Raw genomic sequence first — 23,006 nt, 5'->3', positions numbered from 1 at the left:
TTAGGTTTTGGCACAAAACACCACTTTGTTAGAGTTAGAAAAATGTCATGTTTTGGCCTTAAATACCTGGTTTTGTCACCACAACCACAGCTGGAAATGCACTGACCTCACCTTGAGAAAAAAGTGGCACTAGAAATGTGCCAGCCTTGCCTCAAAAATACCCAGTTGTTGTTACAACAACTGCTGAAAATGTAACAACACCCCCCCAAAAAATACCTGGTTGCTGTCACAAGAACTACTGTTTGAAATGTCAAATCATCTCAAAAATACCCATATGTTGTCGCAACAACCATCACTAGAAATGTTCCAAAGTTGCCTCAAAAAATATCTGGTTGTTGTTGCGACAGCTGCTACTGTTAATGTCATGATGTCATCGTAACAATACCCAGTTCTTGTTGCAACAACCTTAGTCCAAACAACATTGCTTTAAAGATGTCCAGTTGTTGTCAACACAAACACTGCTGGAAATATCACGCTGTTTTATTAAAGACATGGCTGTTCTTTAACATTATTTGTTGCTTAGCAGCTGTCACAAATAAAACTTACAAATATAAGTTTGCAGAAAGGTACACTGTAAACATTTTCTTTTGGCTGCTGGGCTGCTTAACGTCTACAGACAAATTGGAGATATCTATCTCATACCAAGCTATGATTTTAGTGCCACTGTTGAGACTGTTGTTAAACTTAAGGTAAGACTAAAACTGCCACAAACTTCTTTCTTCTGCATCTCTCCAAATATTTTGTCTCTTGCTTCCATTTGACATAAGAGGGTTATTACCATGAAGCTTCACAAATTCTGCAAGTCATGTGAAAGCCCAAAGTTTTAAAAATGAACTATTTTTTGATGTTAAAATGATACAAGCCTTTTTTTAAAAAGGGGATTTTCTCATAGCTTTGCAGTTGCTGTGTGACTGCTCAGTGGCCTGAACAGTGGCCTTCTGACTGGTTTGACCTCTGGGTCGACAGCTGCCACCACACCACAGGGCTATTAGTGGAGCAAAGGCAAGCCGACAAACACAAGGTGCACTGCACACGCACACACTTAACATACCACATAAAAAAACTGCAAAAGTCACAAACAAAAGTATAAAAATTTACAGGCATACACAGATGCCCACGTGTGCTCATACAATGCAAAAATACTGCATGACGTAAACACAAACAGCTAGACTAATACCTTCACGCACTTCACACCGCAACTGCTTACACTCATCACAAATACCCAAAGGATGCCTCTCTTCACGTTCAGTGCATCAGTATGAAATGCACACAACCAAGCAGCCTAATCCTGCAAACCCTTTTAAGACACCCATCTTTCGTTGAGTCCTCTCAACTGGATTTCCAAGGTCGCTGGACGCTGTTAAAAATGGCGTCAGGATGAGTTAGCTGAGCCCCATACGTATTAGGACATCAACGCGTGAGGTTGAAACACTCGTTTAACACCCAGACAAATAAGCAAGTCTGGATTCTCCAAATGATACCTGATGAGTGATTAGTGTCCACTGTACTGCGGCAGGTAAAAATAGTCCATTCTGTCATGTCAGTGTTATTTGTATAGCAGCAGTGTTTGTGGTCACCTGCGTTTGCCAACTCAAATGTGTATTAACATTCTCTGTTAGTACTCCCAGTGGTAGTTAATTACTTTTTCCAACAACAAAATAAAACTGAAAAGTCCATTTTGTCATAATTCAAATGCTGTTCAAGAACTTTTAAAACAGCTCTTCTGCAATTTTGTTAAATCTCTTTTTGGCTTTGTGTCATTTCATTGTTGCATCTTCCAAAAAAAGCAGCTCTATTCCCTGTCCCTTCAGTCCTTGTAAAAACAGACACTGTGTTCCTGCTGCAGCCTCCTCTCAACATTCGGATTCTCGCGTCCAAGTGCAAGAGCGAAGGCTGCAATTAGAGAAATGAATAAACTGGCCGAGAGGTTTTTTCTTTCTTTTTTTTTTTTTTGCTGAGAACGCTGCCACCCATTCAATTAGGATCAAACTTGCAATCCTGGCGATTCCCACTGACCTTCTTGCAACACAGCAATTACCGCAACCGTTCTCTGGGGATGTTCATAAAAATGAAATGGGTCTTTGTGAAGCCGTAAAAAAAAAATCCCATATATAAAAGTGGATGCGGCACTGCAGTGTCTGCCAAGTCCTGACTCAACTGAGTGTGAGTACATCCACCTCTTTGTGCACGTTGCTCAGATTAACAGCAATAATCATGAATCTCATCATCACCGAGACTCAAATGGCCACAATTAAAAACTCTAAGACAAGACACTTTATTATATAATCAATGTGTAATGTTTAGTTTAGGCGTGTCATGACAACTGCTTTTTTTGGACAATATAGTTTTCAAGAAGAAATTGCATTAAACAATATTTTGAGACCATTCTAGACCAATTATATATGACAATATAACCGCATGATGATGAAAGTGCTCCCTTAAAGAGCTAAACATTTTTAAAAATACTCTGACATTGTAATTAACACCTGTTAATATATATAGTAAGTACCTTTGAAGGAGTAGCCCAAAAAGCTTTGGTATTTATTGTATGTTATATTTGGATATTTAGAATTTCTTGCACTGATTTGTCTATGGATGACTGAGGTGGGTACATGACACGGTCACCAAATTTCAATTTCCTAAACTGCTGTTACAGAAGCCAAATGTAGGAGTGGATGACGGTGGGTTTAAGCACTTGTGGGACTTGGAGTTGGTGGTTGTCTCAGGTTACAACCCCCCTGGGAATTGGGCAGCCACGGGCAGGGCGACTGACGCCCCCCTATTTCTGCAGTGGCTATTTAAAGGACTAATTGACAGAGCACGGGGGTTGGGGGCAGTAGGGTTTCAGAGGAAGAGAAGTTGGTGAGAAGTTGAAATGACACAGACGGATCTTTTCTCCAGCACAGTGCATCAAAGCCAGAGATCTTGACCTGTGGCCATGACTCAAGAATTTGACTTATGCGCAGTGAATTTTAAGTTTGGCTCTGGAAATTTTAGGTTAACTAATGAAACAGAGATCAGTATCTCAATTAGGAAAAACATTAATTTGTTTATTTGCAAATTCAGTCTGAAATGTTAAGTCTGCCGTATTTTTTTCCTTTTTATCAGTGTTTCTGTTTTTACCTCCATAGGAGTTGAATCTTACGGACAAAATTAAACTCCCAAAGCGGCTATACTAGATGTGCCATCGTGTGAGTTAGTAACTGTGGATGAGTGGAGACAACTATTCATCAAACTGTGTGTGTGTGCTTGTGTGTGTGAGGACATACCGTGCTCTCCGTCCACAGTGTCCTCGCAGCGCTGGCTGAAGCTCTCGTATGAGTCCCAGCGGATCAGAGCTTCCTGAGTGTTGTAGTCCACAGAAACACTCGGTCCGTTCTCCAGGTGGCTCAGGCCTGAGGAACACATGGTATGATGGGTAACTGAGTCTGTCACATTAGAGAGTGTTATTCCAAGTGACAATATCTATTGTCATGACTGCAAAACATCAGGTGTGATAATGTAAGTTGTTGAGTTACAGTACAAAAATCTGTTTCTAATCGTCTCAACCATTTCCCTTGCTCAGTCAGGAAAAATGATTTACCTTTAATTTTTTCTGGTCCATACGAGAAAACAAACTCCACCTTCCCATACTCTGGGAACCTCTCATCTGTATCGAGACACACAGATTAAAAATGAATAGACATGACAGACATGAGTGCGCACAAACCCAACATGTGTGTGAACTTTGATGCGTTCAAACCTGCATGCAGCATTAAAGTGAAACATGCAACAAATTCCATAAGGAACACTGACATTCAAAGATTAGATATTAAGATTTATATTTCAGTTTAGAAAATCGAGGGCTCATAATTTTCACAAAGGGCAAATCCTTTGCATGTATTTGCATTTGAGTTCTGAAAACAGCTGAAAACTGTATACAAAATCAATAAAACTACTAGATGATGACTGTTTCTCTTGCAGGCCAACATTCTGCTGTTTCAATGGTTTTTCTAATTTTGTAAATACTTCAGGAACTCTGGTGGCGCTTTGTCATAAAAAACAGCTCTTTTCCTTTTTCTCTTCTTTTTATTATCATTGAATGCCGAGCCTTCACCACCAGAGGACCCTGTTTACTGTAAAAATATGAGGAACAGTGTCCTCCTGCAGCACTACTGCAGTAACAACTGAAGACAATTAGCCTTAAAGGAATACTTCACCCCCAAATGATCACTTGTATATCAGTTACTCAACCTGTGCTATGTGAAATTCATGGAGATAACTTTATTTTTCTTGCAAGCCTCTGGTTAATGGATATACCTAAAACATAGAAATTTGTTGATGAATTGTGGAAAGGGTCCACAGTCTCATTTATCCAGTCTAATACTCAGTACTTCTCAAACTGACAGCCCTTTCTGATGGGGAACTGAACGAAAAGTAAAACTTATCAATCAAAAATGGTAATTTTACCTCACTGAACACAGGATCTGTGTGTCTACGACTGTCTTTTTTGTTTCTTAAATGGAGTCTGGCTTTAAAGAGAAACGTTTCGCTTTCAATTCTGTTCAATGTCATGAAGGACCATCAGCTCGGGAAGAACTGAGCATATGACAAATGAGACTTGGATTATGCTGCACCAGTATGAAAACTGATGTTATGATATAGTTTTGCTGTTGTAAAACATTGACCAGTTCTACCTCAGTTCATATAAAATTTCCTCAGTTTTGGAGTCTTTGTTCATTGTGAAGGCATGTGAGAAAAACAAATTTTCTTTCAAAAATTCATAGGAACAAAGGTATGAGTGGCTGCTATATAAATGATCATTTGAGGGGCTAAGTATTCCTTCATTGTATTGTATTTTGATCGGCAACTTGTATTTTCTTTGTGATCACAAAAACACAAACATATTCAATAAAATCACACCGCCCAGAGGGCTGTTACCTTTGAAGGTCTCATCCAGCTCGTTCTTCCCGAACACCACTCCCAGGTCGTGGATGGCGCAGGTGTGGAACTGCACCCTGAACATCACATCCCTGGTGGAGTTTCTGAACCTCTTGTGGTAACACTTCAGCTACAGTGAGTAAGACAGCAAACATTAATACATTAATCAATGCATCAGCCACTATTGGTGTCAGTGTTAAAAAATCTTACCAAGATGTCTCCCTTCAGAAGCAGGCCGGGCTCAATAGTGATGCAGATACTGGTGTTGCTGTCTCCTTGCACATTGCTGTAATAATAACAATAATAAATCTTGTTAAAATCTAATAACTAGATTCAATATAGAGCCTGTTTGCCCTGGATTCAAACCCAAACCACACTAAACTGGAAAAAAAAAGTTTCCATACTATATTCCTGATGTATAGACTGGTTGCATTGCCTGGTAGATCTTCAGGAAAGGACGGCAACCTATGGAGAGCAATAAACAACTGAAACATTTCCAAGAAAACCAGCAAAAACAGAGCATTTTCTGTTCATCTGGTACAGGTGGATGCTCACCTCCTTTGGACTCAAAGTTGGGAATGCCGTGCATGATGACATGATGCAGGAACAGAGGCTTGTTGTTGATTTTTATGTGTCCGGAAAGAAGGCCGTTGAAATATCGCACATACCTGCAAAAAAAGGAAAATATGAGTCTAAGTCATGGAATACTGATAAAAAAGGTGACTACAATATGGTCCTAAACAGCTGTCCCACCTCTAAGCATGTCAGGACCTTCAGGCTAGATTACACACCAAATCTAAACAGATAAAAATCCTATGTGGTTCACCTTTTCCTGCAGCCTGGCCAGAAGTGAATTCAAGTCGACTATAAAAAAACCTTTGTCCACTCCGGGAAATGTCAGAGAGAATCGGTGTGTACAGAGGCCAGTCGGGGGTCTGTTGAGTTAGTGTGGTCTGGTTGTTAATGATGATAATGATGATGGTACCAAATGCGACCTTGACCATGGGGTCGCCGCATGCAGACGCCTCCCCCCCTTTGCTCTGCTGTCAGTGGCCAGATGGTTTAGCCTCGCTGAGATTCAATTAGACGGAGCGGGGACACCACGAGAGCTGTGCTAAGAGGAGGCAGGTGCTTGTAGTTACAGTATGTGTGTGTGTGTGTGTGTGTGTGTGTGTCTGTGTAATATGAGATATAATAATGTTCTGTCTTTTATCAAAGGATTTTAATCAATTTAAATGGACAAGTCACCCCAATATCAAAAACACATATTTTTCCTCTTAATTTCTTATGTCAGGTGTAGTATTGGTGAGGCGAATGTGTGCATATGCCATAGAATGTAGCATAGGTTTGCAGCAGGCGAACATGTCAACGTATTAACGTGACACCTAACTGAAACACATATCGCCTACGCCACCTGTGCGTGGCACCTGTGTGTCAGAGATTGTTCAGATCCCGGCGGTCTTGTCAGGCGCTAGAGAGGCATTTGAAGTACTGGTGTGCATGAATATTGATACGATCCAGCCCTCAGAGTCACAAGCATGAGCCTTTCATCCATGAATAGATGCACATTTTCTGCATGGTGATACAGTTGGTGGGTGTAGCTCCAGAGAGAGATTGTCGTAAAAAATGTATTCTTTAAACTGCATTTCAACCTTGTCTTTTTCGTCAACAATATTGCATGTTGAAATAGTCCTGGTTAGTGATGTCGTGGTCATTTAGATATTGTCTTGTCTTAGTCATAGAAAAAAAAAGTAGTTAACAAACATATTTAGTCACAGTTTTCACACCATGTTAAGGAAAATATTGCTTCTTTGCTCCTTTGCTTTCACCATTTCGTTATTTGCCATGTTTACAATTAAATGCCATCACTGAATAAAATATACGTTTATGCGTCTGTCATCAACTACATGTTGCCACTGCATATATTCCTCTCAAAAAGATCCTCCTCTTACAGTCCCAACAATTAACACAAATTTAGTCAATCCCTTTGAATTCTGCATAACCTGATAATTGGTGGAGACTTTTGATGCAAAAAAAGAAACAAAAAAACTCCAACCTATGAACATCATTACTTTTTAAAAGAGCTGCCATGATATCAAGCATTTCAGGCTGTGGCAATCCCCAGAATAGCCAATAAAAACTTGGAGGAAATGTTTTAACCCTAAATAAATATCCTTACATACTTCTGAGTGATCTCTCCGGACAAAAATTGCAGACGGAAGCAAAACACCAAAGTTACATCCATTCACTGTCAGAATTAAAACAGGAAAACATGTCCTGAATGCATTAAAAACTCCCTTTCCATCACGCATTCTCACACCCTTCCTTTTATTGACCTTTCACCTTTTTCCTTTAAATATCCAATTATCCAGACATGAATACAGGGACCGTCTGGAGTGTGATACTGTCTAGAAATCATGCCAAAAGTTGACACTATTTTTATTTTTATGTGGAATAAAACATGCTTAGGGACATGATATTGCATAATGAAAGGATTATTTGTTATTCCTCAAATTTCTATTCAGGTTTTCCTATGAGCAACTTTAAAATGCACATAAAAACAAGTTGGCGGAGTCAAACTTAGAGCGAGAGACATCATGTTTTGTGCTATAAATGAAATCAGAACAGCTGAATATGACCTAGTGGCACACAAGCGGCAGTCGTCCTCTCAGCAGTTTGTTTTCTGTAGCCTTCTAACATTTTACAGACAACATAGTAATCACATAATGATACTAAAATGCTGCATGTAACACCTCTAATCCAAACTTTTACAAGCTTTTACAGCAGCAGTACATGCAGGTTGAGCTCATCTACTACTCTTGATGTTAATGTCACACATTCCAGACCATAATACTTGCAGACTCCAGGGGCAGAGATAATTATATCCGAAGCAGGAAATAGCAGTGGGGCAGAGGGCAAGCCTATAGACCTGTTAGAGAATGGCTCGCTGCCCGATTCACAAGCCCAAATGAAGTGGTGTTAAGTCCCCTGCTGTTTCCTGTGTTTCCTCGTTTATTCGCTGGAACCTGAGTCCGGCTAATCTTTTCCAAGAAGCACTCAGATCAGGATTCCTTCACCCCGCAGGTGAAGAGAGGAGACGATGAGGGGGTCAAGCCTTTAAGCAGTTAATTGTCTAATAATAAGAGCAGATTTATAAGTTGAAAGCCAATGTACTCCCCCAAGAGGGAGCTGCATTCAAAATAAGAAATTGCTTAAATACCTTTAAACCACCCTTGATTGGTCTGACCTGCTCTGGTTTGGAATTTACTGTTTTGCTCTCTATTCATGAGAAGGCCATAATCTCCAAACACTCAATGCTAAAAGTGGAGATAAATTGCAGGAAAATATGCTCTGATATGCTAAGAGGACACAGCCACCAAGCCCCACAGCCTCCCCAGAGACACCATTGGAATCCCTCAGACAGACAAGATAGATGTCTTCTCTCCATGCCATGACGTTCACTCACAATTATCCCAATTAAAACCAAATTGGGGATAAGCACAAGAAAAGAGGGAAGAATTTCCTCTGTGAAAAGTTTCAAAAATTGAGTGGGAGAGATGGAGTCACGCCACAATACTGGTTGCCTTGTTATTAAGTTCATCTGGCTGTTCGTTAAACGCCAGTGAGTGTCCAATAATAGCTTAGCAACCGAAGTTAACAAACAGGCTTCTCTAGCTTTATTTTGGGGCATTTTGAGGAGTGGGTGGTTCTTTCTTTTACCTCTCTAAACAAGTGTGCACACATTTGTCTGTTAAATAAAGCTGGGCAAACAAGGTACAATTTGAGCTTGTTTCTGACCTGGTTTTTGAGCCGCAGAATGTCTTCGTTAGGCATTGTTTGCAAATTAATGTAATGATCACAGATTTACTCGCACAGGAGCAGTTAGAATCAAACAACATTTCTAAAAGTAGGCTCAGATCATTCAGTGTATGCCCAGCTTAAGCTGCAAACATTCGGAAACAGCGGACAAGGCTCTGTAGCAAAGGTCAGACTCATAAAGCTTCAAGCAGCAAACTGAAAGTGAGGTAACGACTGACCTTATCTGTGACGGCTGACCCACAGGAAGTGCTTTGTCCTCATAGAAGCGCCTCATGGCAAACCTGTCCAATGCCTGGTCAGCACTGCATGATACAAAAATAGATGGGAATAGTTATTATTTAGCATACTTGAGTGCTTTTTTTGTTTTCTTTTTTTGGAAGACATGCACATTTTTTCAAAGTCCCTCATCATTAACAAAGCAGCTCTGAATCCTCCCAGCTCCATCCCACCTATGAACATCTGGTTGCATTAAAGAATGATGACATTTTTTGGAGTGCTTCTTCTCAACGAAAAATAAGCCGGGGTGTTTTGCCATAATAATCACAGTGGTGTTTAATTTCAAGGCTGCTCGAGTCCCAGACCTCCAGGCCTAACCGTGATTGATTGGTGCTTCTGTCCTTACAAAACCTTATGAGGAGATCTGAACGACTTAACTATTTAAATCACACTTTTTATGTTGGCAACCAAAATTCTGCACCTCTCCTGACCAATCTTAACCAATAACAATGTAATACTGAATTAAAAGAAGTTGCTGGTTGTGTCTATCTATCATGACATTGATACCTTGCAGATATGTTGCTGTAGTGCATGTACGCTGCCACCACTACCCCTGTTCGACCTCGGTTCCCCTGCAACACAAAAACAAAGGCAACAAGACAGAGTTACTTGATTTCAAGTCTTAATTTAAAAAGCTTATTTGCAACAGGAATTATTTCAAACGGATAAACAAAATCTTTGTATTAATCATAACAGAGGAACAAACAAATCCTCAGATGTGGCATACTGGTTAGCAAGCTGCATGAATTATATTTGAAAACCCAAAAGCTGGAAACATAAACAACATGAAATAATGTTTGATCACTCTGCTTGTTTAAAGGGACCGGCCGGACTCTAAAAAGCGACGATTCTATTCCCAAGTAAAGCAGGGGAACTGGAAAAATGTTTTCCTTTCTGCTTTTTCTGCTTCATCTGGACAGCATGTGAAATGATTGTATAGTGGTGTATGTTTAAACAAGACCGAATGGATTGTATAACTATAAGAATTGAACAACTACAAGAATTTATGTTGATTTTAGAAGGTCAGCAGCCACATTTCATTGTGGACATGTTTTTCACATTTAAAGGAATAGTTTGACATGGCCACAGAGACTACAGGAAGTCACTGCTGCCAAAAAAGTCCAACACATAAGCCCTGTAAAACCATAAACTGACGTCTTTGCACCTTGCCTGTTGTAGAGATTAAACAAATGAAACAAAACATGAAAAGATGTAAGCTTTAGAGGCATAGGTTTGCAGATCTGTTATCTTTGGACAAAGCTAGACTTCATATTTTCCTAATGTTTCCAGGCTTTATGCTGAGCGAAGATAACTGGCTGCAAGCTCTATCTTCATATTGAATGGACAAATATAAGAGTGGTTTCAATCTTCTCATCTAACTCTCTATATATTTTCCAAAATGTTGAACTATTCCTTCAAGAATATTACTTTAAACTGTGCATGAGAAAGAGCATGTTGGCCAAAATGACTTGCTATTCTTATATATTTCGAATAGTTGTGTACCAGTCCCAAATATTGTTTACAGTAGTTTTTAAAAAAACAATATCGTCATATGGGAACACTGGGTTTATTGTATAATAATGGTATCAAACAGTGTATTTCACTGCCTAAACATTGTTTTAAAAATAAAATTAATTTAATTTAATTCATAAAAAGTGCAACACTTGTTCAATGTTTTGTAACTTTTAGGGTTAAGGGTCAACTGTTCATTTCAATGCCTGGACATGGCTGTGCAAAGCAAAATTGCAAACAATGCAACATATTTAAAAGCCTTCTGATTTATTCATTTTTAAAACTGTGTATGAGTTAAAGGCGTACTGCTCATCCCTGCTTTACCTTGTTGTGCAGAACCACTACGTTGCGCGGGTCTCCATTGAGCCATGTGTCGATGGCCTTGCACATGCTGCAGATCTTGTCCAGTGCTGGCGCATGGTGGTCTGGCCAGCCAAACTCCAGAACCTGAAGGACCAAAAGAAGGGTTTCATTTTTGTTTAATTCCTCTTAAACATGAGGTCACTTCATGATAGATTTACATGCTCAAATAACAAAAATGATCCAGCTGCTGAGGTGTTTGTACCTTAGGGTTTAACTTTGATAAGTCACTCCCCCACTCGCTCAGGTTGAGTATCTGTAATCAGAGAGAAAAAATATATTCAAGCACTGCTGGACATGTGATCCATTTTAAAAAGAACTAGAAAAAGGCCTTTGACCGCCAAATTCTATTCAGCTCATTGTGAGTCCAAGTGGATGTTTGTGCCAAATTCAGAGAAATTCTCTAAAGGAGACTTGCAATGTCAGCAAAAGTGAAAAATAATTCAGCCTGATGATAAAGATCTGCTCTAAATTTTAATAAATTCATCCTTGGCTCATGCAACATCGTTCTACCAAGTTTCATTGAAAACAGGCCAGTAGTTTTTCCATAGACCTGCTGACAAATAAATAAACCAAAACAAAAACTGAGCCTCCATGGTGAAGCTTTTTGTCCCTCAAAGAACAAAGAAATATGGATACTGAGTCACCTTTGTGCAGTAAAAAAGCACAATAGAGACCAAAAACAACAACAAAAACAAATTGTCTGATTAGATAAAGATGAAATGATATGTCATGTGTCCTGGATTATTTGAAGGGGTGTTGCTCACCAGATAGTGCTCGCCATGTTTGGACCGCAGCATAGTCGCCACCTCCTTGAGGTTGTTGGTGTAGCTGCGTTCCTCGGCGCCGGCGGGGAAGCAGACAGAGATGATCCTCTCTGTGATGTAGACCAGGTCCACCTCATAGCTCTCCTCCATGGCCTGAACCACACTCTGACTCCTGGAGTGGCAGAACAAGCGAGAGGTGTTTGTGATGGCTTTGACCTTTTTACCTTCTAAACACACCCAACCATTAAACTCAACATCAGAGTTAGGAGCACCAGGTTTGTTCAGTCATAGCTGCATTCCAACCTTCAGTGATTATCGTCTTTGCAAGGACTGCTGTGGATCTTTTTTGCTGTGAGAACGTTTCAAGAACTCTCCGATTTCTCCCGGGGACTAACGACAGAGTTCATCGCAAACATCCACTTGATCAAATGTAAACTCCTGCAGCTCACTCTTATATTTCTTGGAAAGGAAAAGATTTACAATCCTTCACTGACTGTTGACATGACCTCTACTATTATTATGCAATCGACTTCACTCGCCAAATAGCGATCAGGTTTATTGGCAAGTGAGCATACAGTAAAGCCTTGCATGAACAGCCAATGCCTGAAGAATAACAGACAACAGAGGTGGAAGGATCATTTACATTCCTAGGAAATAAGGTGCAATACTAACACAAACAATCCTTTTTTGAAGTGCATCATGAAATAGAGTTGAATTTGGGATCACAATGGATTTACTACTTCACAAAAGTTGAGGAATTTATATCTCTTTTTGTCCAAACAATCATTTCGTAATCCAAGGAGTCCCGTTGTTTTTCATGTCTGAGGAAAACTCTTCAAAGATTATTAATCAAAAGAGGTTTTAAAACTAAACAAGTAAGGTGTTTAAATACTTTTTGGTTAAACTGATAATGCTGGAGGGAAAATAACTGATTAACTAATAACCTGTTTTTTATTTATTCTATACATCTTCACCATTATTTCTTCTATTACTTTCAGATTAAATATGTACATCTGCATACAGTAAAACACAATATAACAATGCTGTGTCTTACCGCGACTGCTTTCGCCTTATCTCCACACTCTTGCAGGACCTCGTAGATCCCTGGAGATCGCACACACACATACAAAAACACACAATACACACATGAACAGAGGGAGGGACAGAGAGAGAAAAAATGATTAATAAGCAAACTGTCTGGTGAGGATGAGGATGTTTCATGAATTACAATCTGACATAACCTGTTAGGGAAAAGAAGCAGACAGAGAGAAGAAGAAAAGGAGAAACAACTTGGGAAAATGAAGAGAAGAAGAAGTGGGAGAAGGAGAGGCAGCAGAAGAAGTAGAGGACGGAGGAGGAGGAGGAGGAGAATAAACCAAAAAAACCCCCCCAAAAAAACAGGAACAAAGGTTGAGAAGGACCAAAAAAGTGACAAAACGGGTAAAAAGAGAAAGAAAAGAAGTGGAAGATGAGGGGATGACAGGTATGGTATGAGAGGAGAGAGGATGAAGGAAAGGAAAAGAAGCAGGAAAAGACAATATGGCCAAAGGATAACAAAGAGAAGAAGATGGATTAAAACAGAATCATTAAGAAGACCAAGGGAAAAAGGCAAAAAAGAAGAAAGGAAGAAGAAGAAGAAAAGACAAAGTTGACAACAAAAAAAAAACACAATAAAGAAGTAGTGGACGAATGGGAGATGGGAAAGATGATAAAAGAGAAAGATGGCAGGAAAAAGGAAGAAGATTAAAGAAGAGACGAAGAAGAAGAAGGGGTGGCAGGGATGACGAAGAAAGAGAATGGAGAGATGAAGAAACAGATGATAAAGAAAAAAAGGGAATAAGCAAAAAAAAGGAAAAAGTCAGAAGAGATGATGAGAAGGGAGGAGGTAGATAGAAGAATAAGAAAGAAAAAGTTCAGGAAAACAGTAGAAATAAACAGTAGAAGAAAATCTGAGAGGAGGAGACAAAGCTGGGAAGCAGAAATAAAGGAAATAAAGAGGATGATAAAGAGAAGAACACAATAAAGAAGTAGAGGAGAAATTGAGGACGGAGAACATGAAGAAAAAGAAGGATGAGAGGTAAAAGAAAAGTAGAACAGGCGAGAAAGAAGAAAAAAAGATGAGAGAGAAGAGATTGAGCAGGAGAAGCAGGGATACAGGAAGAAAAGATGATGACGAAGAGGAGATAACCACAAGCAAGAAGTGCAGGAGAACCTTAAGATGGGAAAGACGAAGAAAAAGAAAGAGAAGCAGTAAAAGGAAGAAGCAGGAGAAGAGGCAACAGAAGGATAAGAACGAAAAGTTCAATATGAGTGGAGGAAAATAAAAAAGAAGAGACAGAATAGGAGAAAAAGAAATAAAGGAAAAAAGAGGACGGTGAAGAGGGGAAGAATAAAGAGTCAAGGAGTAAAGGAAGATGGAAATGATGAACAAGACGGAGGTATAAGCAGGAGAAAAAGAAACAACAGAACAAGCAACAGAAGATAGGAAGTCAAAAAAAAGAAGGGTAAGGAGTTGAGAAAGAAGAAAAAAATCACAATACGTCAGTGTGCTCCAGGAGAAACCACCCTGACTCAGGTCTTGTCAGGATTTCAACACAAACTTTAATTATCCTGTCCTGTATCTGCTTTTATTTTTTACAGAGGAGAGAGTGGAAGTCAGGCTGTTTCACAGTGACAGGACTGCAGAGGAGAAACGTTACAAAACATGCCGTATTGTCGAGGAATCGCTGCATAATAGATGCCAGAGTTGGCTCTTCCTCATACTGTTTGTCGGCCCAGAGGAGAACTTGTCTGCATGAGTCAAGAAGATGAAGCCATCCAAAAAGATAGAATGACAGCTGCATTTATCTCTCTATACTTTTTTTCCCACAACGTCAGAAAGAGTTCCTTACTGGGCAAGTGGTTAAACAGAGACACTGGCAAGAGGGTCTCTAATCATGGCACAAGGTTAAACACACAGCCCAAAGCTCTCCATACTGCTGCCGAGCGGCCTCTCGCAGATGAAGCTAATCCCACCCCCAAGAGCCAAAACGGGAAGCATAATTCTCGGTGATTTGACAGGAACCAGATGCTAGGCGGACCGCGGACGCTGGTGTTTGCAAAATGAAACAGCCTGTTCGCATGGGGCTTCGGGGGTGTTACGCCGCTACATTTCACATCACAGGAACAATCTGTTGTCTTGTAGCAACATGGGTGCACGAACGCCTCGTGAAAGTAAATGCAGCATGTAAAGTGGTTTTCACTATCTGTCCATTTCAATGCAGTTTGCACACAGTTAAAGGCAGGGTCTCATTGTCTAAAAAAATTTCATGAAAAGACCAAAACCAACAATAACGCATCCTTCATTATACTGTAGAGTTTGTTCCTTTAAAACTCCACTGATGTCCAAAAAACTATTGGGATATTCTTTAATTGCCACTGCCCAGGGTATTGTAGTTTATTTTGAATCGATCAGTCCTGAGTACACCCTTTCTCCACTCACTAGAACGTTAAATGTGTATTCATCCACAGCTGAAAAAATTGCCTGTAACAAAACTACTACTTCCTCACATTTAAGCATTGAGAATTAAGGTTGTTCAAAATAAGAAATATTTAGAACAATGCAATCCATATCTTTGAAAGAAATATAGGAACCACTGAGACACAAAATGACTACAAAGAGCTGCAAACAGCTGCAAAGTGACTCAAAGAGACTCACGGGGCAAAACAACCTCAAGGGAGCACAAAATAACTACAAAATAACAGAGGCATTAAATAACTAAAGAGAGATACAAAAAACTACAGGATGCACAATGACCACAAAGAGGCCCCCAAAAAATTTGCATATCTTGCTCCTATGTAGAGGAGGTGGGGCCTTTTGCATGTCAGTGCCCAGGGGCCCATTGTCTAAAAATCCATCCATGTTTTTGATGAAAAAACTGATAAATCAATCTGCTGAAGGAGACCATGCTACTTGTGAAAGTCATTCATCAACTGAAAATCCAACATTTTAAGCAGGAGATAAGACTTTTCACACATACTCAAAATAATACAACCTAGATTAAAACATTAACCACTTTGCATCATTCTTGACTTCCTGTGTGGGAGTGGCCTACCTTGAGCTGGTGCCCAGTGCTCCACCGCCAGGATGAATGCAGGTGGGCAAAATGCCTTCGAATGGAGCTGCCCAGTGGCATGTCTATATGCACAGGAACCTCTTATCTAGTTTTACGATTTTGATTAGAAAACAAAAAACTGCCCAGATTGTCACATCTCAGTGCTGAACTGCCAAAAACAAAACAAGCCATGAAAGAAAAGATGCTCAACTGTTGTGCCAAACTTCATCAGCGATTATGTAATATGTTTCATGATGCAGCTTCTTTCCCTCTCGACTCGTCTTCCTCCTACTTTCTCCTGCTTTCTCTCTCCCTCACGCCCACTTTGTGTTCTCTGGAACTACTCCTCCCTCTGTCTCATTATCTCTCATTATTTCTGACTCCCTCCCGCTTCTCTTGTCTTGACTCCCTTTTTTCCCAGAGCCATGTGTTTGTGTACTGTATGAATATAGAGTATATTTATGCTTGGCTGTTGCACATGTGTTTGACCTTAATTTCCCCAAAAAACTCAAGTGACTGAAGCGTAACCAATGCATACAATATGGAATGAAAACAATATTTTTATATCTTAATATTCCCCTGTTGGCTTATCCTGTAAAATCACTTGTCATTACAACTATTGTGAAACTGGATGAAACATATTTTTTCCCTTTGTATGATTTGTTCACAGTCATGCAAATTTACAACAGTATTTTTTATTCACAGCATCTCACACTCTCGCCACAAACTAAGTTAAAAAGAAGTCGCCACAGTGCACTTGGATGACCCTGACAGTCTCCACACTGACCCAATTGTGTTTATGACAGGGCGTTGAGACTCAAAACAATTGTGGATGTGTCCTTCATGGACTAACCACATAAAATCCTTGTGTATTGTCCATACAATATCCACACAGACATACACAAAACCTATTTGGTAATGATTCCTGGATTAAGCATCACGGCAGAAAGTAGAATAAGATATTAATGAACAATGGTTTCCTTTGAAATCCAGCCACAATGTACAAATTTCCCATTAAAACTGAAATAAATGTGATCTGGCCTAAACTGGAAAAAGTTGTGATAAGAAGTAACAACCCCAAAATATGAATGATTAATCAGGATTATGACCTCAGTTGATGGTGCAACTATTTTTTTTTAAGTGAAATGTCTGCTTATGGGAGCCATGACTCTACTATTTACTCCCAAACACCAATACGTCAATGTCAAATTGTTTGTGACAACTTTCTATATTTACAGTTAAAAAACAAGAGCATGGTCAAGACAATTAGTAGCCTCTGTCTTGGTATTTTTAGTGCTAGCATTTCTCAATTTAATTACTCCCATATTTCCCATAAACCCTGTTGTAAAAGAGGATGCTGCCACTTTTAAACTATCAACCCTTAATCCATTCCTTTGCTGTTTGAGCACTTTACTAAAGAGGATGAACAAAATGTTACTCCTCTTTATCAGGATTAATCTTAATCAGCCAGGAAAACAGCACCCACTTCCTGCTGATGGTTGATAATGAATCAAAGGTAATTTGGTATCGATGTTAAAGGAATGCACAATAATCTATATTAAGAGTATGAAATATTGATTCCTTTAAAGTTTCAACGGTGTCCCAGGTGTTTTGGTGGGGTTTACCAACCCAATTGCTACATGAGTTATTCTGTAGCAAATAAATTTAAACTTTAGGTTTCAACAACACTGTGGTTAATGTAGCAATATTTAGGCACAAAAAATACTTGGTTATTGTTAGGAAAAGATCATGTTTTGGCATAAAATACCTGTTTAGGGAGCACATTCTTAGCTGAAAAAACAGTCTTACATAAAAGACAGTAGCACTATCCCTTCTAAGAGGTTGCTACAAAATATAGACAACTGGCAGCTAAAAAGCAGATGGTAAAACACAGATGAGTAGCGACAAAACACCCATGTTTGGAGCCTAAGTCAAGTTTCGCCGTCTCTTATATTACATCATGACAACAATTTCTTCTGGAGTCACAATTGCTTATGACAATAAATCTTGCAATGACAAAGTATGCATGGAAACTTCAGTTTACTGCCTTAAACTGAAAATATTATTCAGATATCATCCAGTCCCTGCCTGTCAGACCCTCATTTGCTCACTCTGCTGATCTTCTTCTTTCTCTCTGTGTGAACTCACAGACTGTAAATTAATCTCCACACAGTCTGGTGTACACAGACCAATCTGTGTTTATAATCTCACTCTGAATCACCGCTGCGACTTCTGCTGCTGATCTAAACACTTGGGCGACGTCTGACGCAAACACTGACTCATTATGGTGACTCACAAAAGAGAGAAGAGAAAAAACAGGGATGCAAGACATCAGCACTGCTTTTATCTTTTGAATAAATGTTGCTTCTGGTTTCATGAAAAGGAAAAGAAAGGCATGAGCCCCTTATAATCTCAGAACATTTTAAACAAGCTAACAAATTTCTGCCTTTGTGAGTGCTGGCTTTAAGGATCTGTTTTCTTTTTGCATCAGTGGTGGTTTTCTCCTCTCATTTTTTCTGGAATCTTGCCCTCTTGGAAACCCACCGCCCGTACCCACACCCTTCATGGTTTAGCAATGTCAAGCTAAACATGCATGCCTAGTCTCGGGCCAGGCCTTGGCAACCGTTTCTGGCACAGACGAGGCACAATTTGCAGTAAACTCGCAGCAACAGATGCCAGGGCAGCTTTTCTCATTTTGTAAGGTATGTACTAAATATTTCTTTACACTGACACACAGAGCACAGAGAGGGTTAAATCATTTACCTCAGGCCACCAGGCCGCTTCTGGGAGAATCATTTTAATGCTCAAATTGTTTTACTTACTTTTTGTGTCTTTGAATTACACCTTAACCTTAAAAGAACCATGGGACCACCAGTTATCTTGGCTGACATAACTGCATTGAAGAGGTTGTGGTGTGATAGTGCTGGTATCATGTAAAAGTAGACAAGCTAACCATCTTTTGGTATGAACCATGTTATGCAAACTTGTCGAAAAGGGGGCTAAATAACCCTCCAAAAATAGGCTAAATTTTGTCAAAGATAAAACCAGAATGGACATTTTTTTCTCAAGGAGTCCCTTGAACTCTCACCTCAAGATATCTAAATAAACAGTAACCATTTTATTTTTTTATTAAATGTACCTCACTGCATAAAATAACCTATTGTGACATCTGAGATAATAACTGCCTCGTGAAACTTTACACCCAAAAACTAGAGACCCCAGAAATTACCAGGATGATTGGCTTTTATAGACATATTGCCAAGCACTGAGTTTCTAAGCAGTTTCAAGAAAAGTGCTTGCCATCCAATTACCAAAAAAAAACAAAAAAAAACAAATGAAATTCTTACAAACATCTCAATATGTCAAAATTTTTACACCAAAAATCATGGATACCAAAAATCAAGCATGGATTTTTCAATGGTGTTACTGGTCTGTGTGTCTTTTTTTTTTTTTTTTTTTTTGATATTTTGAACAATTTTCTTAATTTTTGAGCGGTCAAAATGATCACATTTTGAACCAAATCTGTTTTTAACAAATGGTATCAACCTAAAAATTGCTGAAATGTAGCTGCTACGTGCTATAGACTTTCAGTGTGAATAGGTGCCTCACCAAAAAAATACTTAATACACATTTATGACTAATCTTAGATTAAGATTAGATTAATTAGATTAGATTAATGTTCAAGTACGCAGCTTTCAGTATACCACTTTGATGTGCCATATACTGTTGACCTGCTATCTCCCCCCAAGAATTCCCTATGCCCCCTAAAAAAGATAAAAAATTATTCTATGGTGAGTCTTAAGTGGTTAACAAAAATATATTTATGCTATAAAATACTTGATTTACTGTATCTGCCAATCATGTTCATTTCTCTTTATGTCTTATTATTTGCAATCACCAGTTTCATGATCCCTTTGATCAACAGACATGTCCCTTTAATTTTAAGTCAAATTGAATCAAAAAGTCTAAATGAAAAGTCAAATCCACAGAGCAGCTCTGATTGGCTAGCTGTTAAGTATTGCATGGTGCTGCCACCTTCTGCCGCGTGCAGGAACAAGGTGGTGGGATTTGCATCTTGGGTTAACAGCTTTAATTACATGCAGTTATTATCCTTTAATTGATTATACTTAAACACTGAAAAGGTGTATAATTACTCCAGTAGAACATTCCAGAGTCACTGAACCAGAAAAATCAACCAAAAGTACACAAATGTATGTGTAAAAAGGTGTACACATACATTTTGGCCATTTAGGTTGTACACTATTATTGTTATTCCAGCATTTTGCTGCATAACAATGACAGCATTTGTGATAATGACCAGCTTTTAAAGCATGTCTGTTAATAAAGAAGAGAGGTGTTACTCACCGGTGTATCTACATGCTTTAATGGCAGCTGAGGAGTGGGAGGCTGGAGAGAGAAGCGAGACAGAGTCAGAGGGTTAGTCATTGTTTCTTTCATACTGAGGAAGAAACAACATGGTGACAGAAAGGATGACAAAGAGAGTGAAAGTGAGTGAGAGAGAAAGACTCATCTCAAAGATGTCTGGCTGTCAGTGGTACACCAGACACACAGTTATTCTATAACCTTGAAGAAAATATTGTTTCAGTCTCTTTGATTTTTACACACTTTGCCTGGCATACATACTGTATTTACTCAGGAGTGTGAGTGAAGGGAGTTGTTTTCTAGAATTGGCTCAGCTTGACGGGACTATCAGCACCATTATGGTTCTGAAAAACTCTTTCAAATATACTGAGGGTTTGTGGAAATACAAATTAAAATAAAAATGCTAATATTATGATACTGCTTTAAACAAAAGAAAAAGACAAGACAATAGACACTCGGAGGTCTAGTGTGTAGTATTTAACCCTTAAACACCTGCAGTGACATCAGTTTTCTTGTGCTGCATTATGATGCCTTTTATTAGTATTTAAACCTCAGAAACCTGAGAAAATTTTCTTTCAGAAACACAGGAAAAAAACATAACTAACCACTAACCCATGTGCTCTTATAACAGCACAAGCTAAATTATCATTATGTAAAAGACATATTTTTAAAATTGGTGTAAAAGTGGTAGGGAGAGGCAGAGATGGAGGAAAAGAGACAGCATGTGAGAAGTGGAGAGAAAGTATGCACGCACACACACACACACACACACACGCACGCACACACACACACACGCACGCACAGAGCTTGACAGTGATCCATGTGTTAAGGAAAATCTCTTAACTGAGTTAAGTACAGCGTCTCAGCCTGATGTGAGCTCTATAAACAAAAGCGGGGACTGTTTAACAAGCCGCTGCAGTCATTTAAACCGGCCGGCGTCCAAAGTAAATAAGTGAAAAGTAGTTACCGTTTCTTGGAATGCTCCTAATTTGGGCATATCATCGGTGGTTAATCTTAAAAATCTAAAACAGGACCAACTGTTTCACTTTTTATTTGACTTTATTGACTAGAAGTCAAGTGAATGATCAGATGGTTTTCCCCGCTGGTCTTTTAATCACATCCCACCATTTGCTGAGCCTGCATTCTTTATTGACGTGAATGACAACTCCCATGTCAAGCTCATTAAAGTGAGAATGACTCAAGCTTCAGTGTTGCAGTGTGTAAATCAGGTTTGGTCTTGTAAAGAGCAGCCCCTAGAGGAAAGGAGAATAATCATTTTGACTGCATCTCAGTATCCGTCCTCTTCTACAAAAACCATGACAACAAATATGTAATAAAGGTGCCATGGGGGACAAAATGTTTATGAGTGGTCTGAATCATATTCCTGCCGGTAGTTTCTAACTTTTCTGTTGATCTACAGGTTGTGATAATGAAAATGAAAAGTAACACAACATTTGTAGACAAATGCAGTAATGAAGAATGCTATGTAAACATGGATGTAAATGATGCAGGATTTAAACTTTTAGAGATTCCCTTCAGACATGATGTGCATAAAACATATGACTTTGACTAATAATGCGTTTCTGATCTGCCTTTAATTTTCATTCATTCATTTTAATTTCTTACAAAAATACAGAAAATGTTATAAAATATTCATTCATAACCACAAGTGTAGTGCTATTTGTATAAATAACCGCAGCGCACCTATGATGCACGTGGCTCGTTTTCAAGGTTGTATCCACTGTTTCTATGGTGGCATGTTCACAAATATTCGTCAACTACAGCTATAAAATGAAATTATGTTTTGTTTCCTTTTCAAAGACTGTAGCTACCTGCAGCTTGAAAGTGGAATATTTTCTTGCATGTTATTCATAGCAAGAGTTGATGGTGTATTCAATATATTCAGCCTCAAGGGTATTCAATGTGCATTTTGTTAACAATAAATGTTTTGAAAATTTTGTTTGTTATCAGTACAACTGGAGGGCACCTTTAAGTCTTCAAAGAGACATTCTTCTAAGTGTTTTAAATTTGACATTTGAAGCACACAGTTTGTTAGCTAGTATGGTGTCAGTGTAACGTTATGCAAAGGCTGTGTGACAAGTGTCTTACTCAAGGGCATCGAACAGTGTGAGAATGAAGCCATAGTTTACTTTTTCATAATTGGTTTGATCTTAACTGAAAGTCAGTCATTCACATAGCCAGCATCACCACTATCAAATTCTGGTCACCTCTTCAGTGGACAGCAGGACACAGAGGGTGTCTTGTCTGAGTTGTACTGACAGGATTTTCCTTGGAGGAAAATGAGGAAGCTCTCCTGGTCATAGCCTTTGACCTTTGACCCCTGGCAACAACCTCACAGTGCTTCCACAATTCCAGGAAGGATTATTGCGTTATTGAGGGGGTTTCAGAGGTCAACAAGATCTTTAAAGATGGCCTCATGTGCACAAATTCACAGACGTTCAGCACAAACATACGTTAAACTCACCAGCTCATAGTTGGTAGTTGTTTGACATGATGTGGTGACCTGTGGGGACAGAAACAGAGAAATTATGCATTAAATCTGCTGCAGAAATATTTGACCTTTACTTGGATCACATTAAAAAAAGAGGAGAGAAACTGAAAAAAAAAGACAAAACGACCGAGGGGCATAAACTAGTTGCGTCTTCTCATCTCAAGTAGTTCAAAACTGTGTTTTAAAACTTTAAGAATTGTGTCTATTTTTGTAGAAACAGGGAGGGAGAGACATTTCTGAGTGTTTCCTCCTGAATGCTTGAGTATTCCCTAAATCGCCCTCAGCAGTACCGAAATAACCCCTGCCTCAGAAATGGCCTTTTTGGCTGTTTTTCTGTGTGGGAAACATGTAAAGGCCACTCCA

At 39.1% G+C, this 23,006-nt stretch overlaps 1 protein-coding gene across 11 annotated transcripts in view; it reads right to left on the bottom strand.

The window, feature by feature from the left end:
* Positions 1-23,006, bottom strand: part of tns1a (tensin 1a) — a 106,146-nt gene that overhangs the window by 29,532 nt on the left and 53,608 nt on the right. For 10 of the 11 annotated variants that reach the window (XM_042513005.1, XM_042513008.1, XM_042513009.1 and 7 more), the window contains 14 exons: positions 22,617-22,655; positions 20,114-20,155; positions 12,709-12,758; positions 11,655-11,826; positions 11,093-11,143; positions 10,852-10,974; positions 9,523-9,587; positions 8,958-9,041; positions 5,476-5,588; positions 5,325-5,385; positions 5,131-5,206; positions 4,921-5,050; positions 3,584-3,649; positions 3,270-3,395 (listed from right to left, as the gene is read on the bottom strand). In XM_042513005.1, the coding sequence (XP_042368939.1) occupies positions 3,270-3,395; positions 3,584-3,649; positions 4,921-5,050; positions 5,131-5,206; positions 5,325-5,385; positions 5,476-5,588; positions 8,958-9,041; positions 9,523-9,587; positions 10,852-10,974; positions 11,093-11,143; positions 11,655-11,826; positions 12,709-12,758; positions 20,114-20,155; positions 22,617-22,655 (1,198 nt within the window). Of the gene's footprint in view, positions 1-3,269; positions 3,396-3,583; positions 3,650-4,920; positions 5,051-5,130; positions 5,207-5,324; positions 5,386-5,475; positions 5,589-8,957; positions 9,042-9,522; positions 9,588-10,851; positions 10,975-11,092; positions 11,144-11,654; positions 11,827-12,708; positions 12,759-15,748; positions 15,845-20,113; positions 20,156-22,616; positions 22,656-23,006 lie in introns of those variants that run through there. The other variant, XM_042513012.1, reaches the window with a different exon arrangement.

This window comes from Plectropomus leopardus, chromosome 24, assembly GCF_008729295.1.
Source record: "Plectropomus leopardus isolate mb chromosome 24, YSFRI_Pleo_2.0, whole genome shotgun sequence".
Classification (NCBI taxonomy): domain Eukaryota; kingdom Metazoa; phylum Chordata; class Actinopteri; order Perciformes; family Serranidae; genus Plectropomus; species Plectropomus leopardus.
The sequence above is the reverse complement of the archived record's forward strand: the minus strand, read 5'-3'. Positions and strand labels throughout refer to the sequence as shown.